Source organism: Lycorma delicatula, chromosome 1 (assembly GCF_047948215.1).
Source record: "Lycorma delicatula isolate Av1 chromosome 1, ASM4794821v1, whole genome shotgun sequence".
In the NCBI taxonomy this organism is placed as follows: domain Eukaryota; kingdom Metazoa; phylum Arthropoda; class Insecta; order Hemiptera; family Fulgoridae; genus Lycorma; species Lycorma delicatula.
The window spans coordinates 247,481,367-247,485,074 of NC_134455.1; the positions used below are offsets into that span (position 1 = coordinate 247,481,367).

At 44.0% G+C, this 3,708-nt stretch overlaps 1 protein-coding gene across 1 annotated transcript; it reads right to left on the reverse strand.

Annotated features, from left to right (window-relative positions):
- Nucleotides 1-1,113: 1,113 nt before the first annotated feature.
- LOC142317798 (uncharacterized) lies at nucleotides 1,114-1,851 on the reverse strand. Its single transcript, XM_075354348.1, has one exon. It carries the CDS (start codon nucleotides 1,849-1,851, stop codon nucleotides 1,114-1,116), a length of 738 nt encoding a protein of 245 aa, XP_075210463.1.
- Between the last annotated feature and the right edge of the window lie 1,857 nt (nucleotides 1,852-3,708).

Consider the following 3,708-nt stretch of genomic DNA (forward strand, 5'->3'; position numbering starts at 1 on the left):
ATTTAGTCATCTTATCAGCCCTATTGCAAACCTCACGCATGTGTTCCGTAAATGCACCATTTCTCTGAAAGGTGACCCCCAAGTACTTTAATCTATCTGTTTCTGCTATTACTTGTTCATCGACCTTGATATTTAGCCGTTCGATGATCCTTCTGCCAGTAAATGTAATAAAATTACATTTACCAGTATTTAGCGTTAGATTCTTTTCACATAGCCAACCATTTATTATCTGCAATGCCAAATTGGCCTTTTCTTGTGCCTCCAATTCATGCCTGTCACTCGCCAAGACCACCAAATCGTCGGCATAGGCCATAACTTCAACCCCAGCAGGATAGGACAGCAGATAGATTTAAGATCTCATCAAACGTTAAGACCCATAATAATGGGCCTAAAACTGAGCCCTGGGGCACTCCACCATGTATATCTATCTCCATTTCTCCTTCTTGCGTTGCCACCTTGCATGTTCTATCAGAGAGGTATCTCACTACTTGCCTCCTCAAATATGGACTAACATTTTTTGCTAATAGCGCTCTATGTATATGGCTCCATTTAATGGAGCCAAACGCATTCTTGATATCCAATGAGACTAGCAATGGAACACCCCTCGTCCTCCAGGTGCCGCGTCTTACATCTGTCATCCAGGAGACTACTTTCTTGGGGGCCATCACTGTGGAGCGACCTTTCCAAAATCCATATTGCTTTTGGCTAATCCCCACTCCTTGCTCAATTTCTCCAATAATCCTTGCGGCAAGCATCTTCTCGATCACCTTGCTCGATATTATTTAAAAGGCTTAACGGCCTGTATCGAACTTGTTCTTGTTCCTTTCCACCCTTGGAGAGAAAAACAACTCTTGCTTCTCTCCAGCACCGCGGATAGCAGTCATTCCCTAGCCCATGGCTGGCAATGTCCGTCATTTCCCAAGGCCGTTTTTTAAAAAGTCCTTCAAGTATAGCAGCTGGAATTCTGTCTACGCCGGGGCTTCTTTTATTGCCAAGCTGGCCAATGGCACAATTCAGTTCGGCAGGTGTAAATCTCCTGGGCTCAAAATCAGCTAAGGTGATAATCGCTTCTTCTTCGCACGGAATTGAACTGGTCCCTGGCGTGATGCTAGCTCAATATCGGTAGACGCCTGCCGAACTATATTCAGAGCCGCCTCTGATCCTTAGGTCTTTTTTTTTCCTCCTAGCTTGATGTAGAGTATTGCGAAAGCAAGCTATCTCATTGGACCACCAGTATACTTGTCTTCTACTCCTGGTGGCCCTTATCTCCCTGTCCATCTCTTGTTGAATAATTGATGTGAGAGTATCAGGTGTCAATTCAATTATAGTGCTAAGTCTTTGTGACACTTTATCGACTATTTTATCAACCTGGCGAGCCGTGGGTCTAATCACGATAGGTCTTTCTACTGCAGTATGAGTGCCATCTCTTATGACCAATTGTAATGAAAAATGGTCACTAGCGATATCATTGTCCAGGACTGTTAATTCACACTGATCCCTCAACCATCTGTTGTCAATGATGACTAGATCAAGTATCGAGTAATGACCTCGAGCCTCATAGGTCGGCGTGCCATCATTTATACAGTGACCATCAATCGATTCCATAAACTCTTCAATTAATTCACCGCGTCTATTACTGTGCGAGCAGCCAGCATAAACAGTTTTGCAATTGAAGTCCCCCAACAAAACAAACTTCTTATTCTGCCTAGACAGAATTCTATATATGCTATCCAAAAACTTCTCATAATCGATGATTGAGATGTTGGGGGAAACATACGCCGCAACAATAATTATGGAATCCAACTCCGTCGCTAATACGCCTTCAGCTCTCTCCGTAAAGCTCAAGGCCATTCTATTGCTTACATTCCTGATGACCACGTCACCCACTGTGTCAGCGATCCATGCTGATTTCGCCGATTCATATCTATTAGGTTCCGTGATCACCAACAGGTCAACATCACGTTCAAAAGCCAGTTCATGTAGCAATTCATGCGACAGCGTGCTTCTGTTCGCATTAGCTAAGATGAGTTTAGTCATGTTTATTATGAGAACACGCCCAAGCACCAGTCCGATGGTCATGACTTCCACAATTGAGGCAGCTCTTAGGCTCCCGACACTCCGCAATCCTATGCCCTTTGCCGCCACAGTTAAAACATAGGTCCACCCTGTCTGGACCCTTACAGTCTTGTCGACGGTGCCCAGAGCCCCAGCATCTGTAGCACTTTTCGTCATCTTCCCTAATAAAGGCTCTGCAGTTCACCCAGCCGATACGTAAGCGTTGCTCCACCATCCTACAGGCTGCCTTATAGGATGTGATCACCGTAACATTCTTAGTCTCCGCGATTTCGGGTCTAATTGAAGAGATCCTGACGTCCTCCATATCACCAACTCTTGCCGTTACTGCCGCTAAGATTTCTTCTTCAGTGGTATCTACTTCGACATCTCTGATATGGACAATGGTTCGACGCCCAGCTCTTGTTTTAAGATCCACTTTTAGGTCTGCAGCTTTACTTTTTAGAATACTCGTAAATTCTTCAGCACTTTTAGAACCCTGAATTCTTACCAGTACCTCATCATTTCTTCCTTTTTTTAGAGAAATTACGTCTTTAGCATCATCATTTGCAACCGCCGTCTTCATGGCACCCAAAAGTTCAGCATATGATTTACCCGCAGCTTTAACGACTAATGTTCTGCTATCCTCCGCAGGAGGGGTTGACTTCTTAATACGCATTTGCCCGGGCCTAACCTGGGTATCAGCACTGTCCGTATGTAGAGTCAGAACTTTGATAGCTTCTTCTTTTTCCCTATAGGGGTACGACAAAATCTTTTTAGTATAGTTTCCTATACTATTATTAGGCAATATATATGCTAATTCATAATTATTTCTTTTAATTCTTCTAAGAGCTTTCAGTATGGTAAGCATAGTACTCTTCTCATCCATGCTAGAGTCATAGTAAATTTTATACTTTCTCCGCTTCACTTCTGTCTCCTCTCCAAAGACAGTTTGCTCATCCTTCATAATATCCCCCGCCTTATATTTGGGACTCCTTGCATCATAATTTTCACTGTCACGGATTCTGCAAACATCTCTCAAGCTACACGTATCCCCTACTCCAGAAGGCAGCTCAGAAACCAAACTCAATTTAGCCCTAAGTACGTTGGGCCATCTCCTATGTAATAACTCAATAAGTTCTTGATCATCTAGCTCTCTTGTGAGAATTTGTTCAATATCGTCTTCTCTATAGATGGACGTCGTTTGTGTGGCCTGCGAAATTAAGGTCAAAGGCGCCGACAGATCAGTCAAGGCATTTAAGCCTTCATAAATCTTCTTTAGCTCCATTTCATGGGTGCCTATATACTTGGGCAAGCCGGGCCCTATATGTTGCTTAAGTGCCGCCATCGTGAGCCCTAGTTGGTGAATCAGACTTCCCAATGTCTCTGGCAAAGGTTCCTCCTCATCTGTAGACCCTTGCCGCGCTCTCTTTTTTCCCTTAACGTCGGTTTTCTTGACGTGAGATAACTTCTCTGCACTGGTGCTTTGCATAGCTGTAGCTTCCAGCGGGAGCGAACTTCGTCTTCTCATGATGTATCACAGTACTCAGGGGACTATCCCAAGCCCTACGAGTACCCACAAGCCTTGGTGCCCCAAAACAAAAAATTGGGGGGGGATCGAAAATGTATGATGCCAAAAATGTGGTCCAAAAAATT

Coding starts and splice junctions, on each gene's coding strand:
- LOC142317798 (XM_075354348.1), bottom strand. CDS start 1,851: ATGGCCTTGAGCTTTACGGAGAGAGCTGAAGGCGTATTAGCGACGGAG.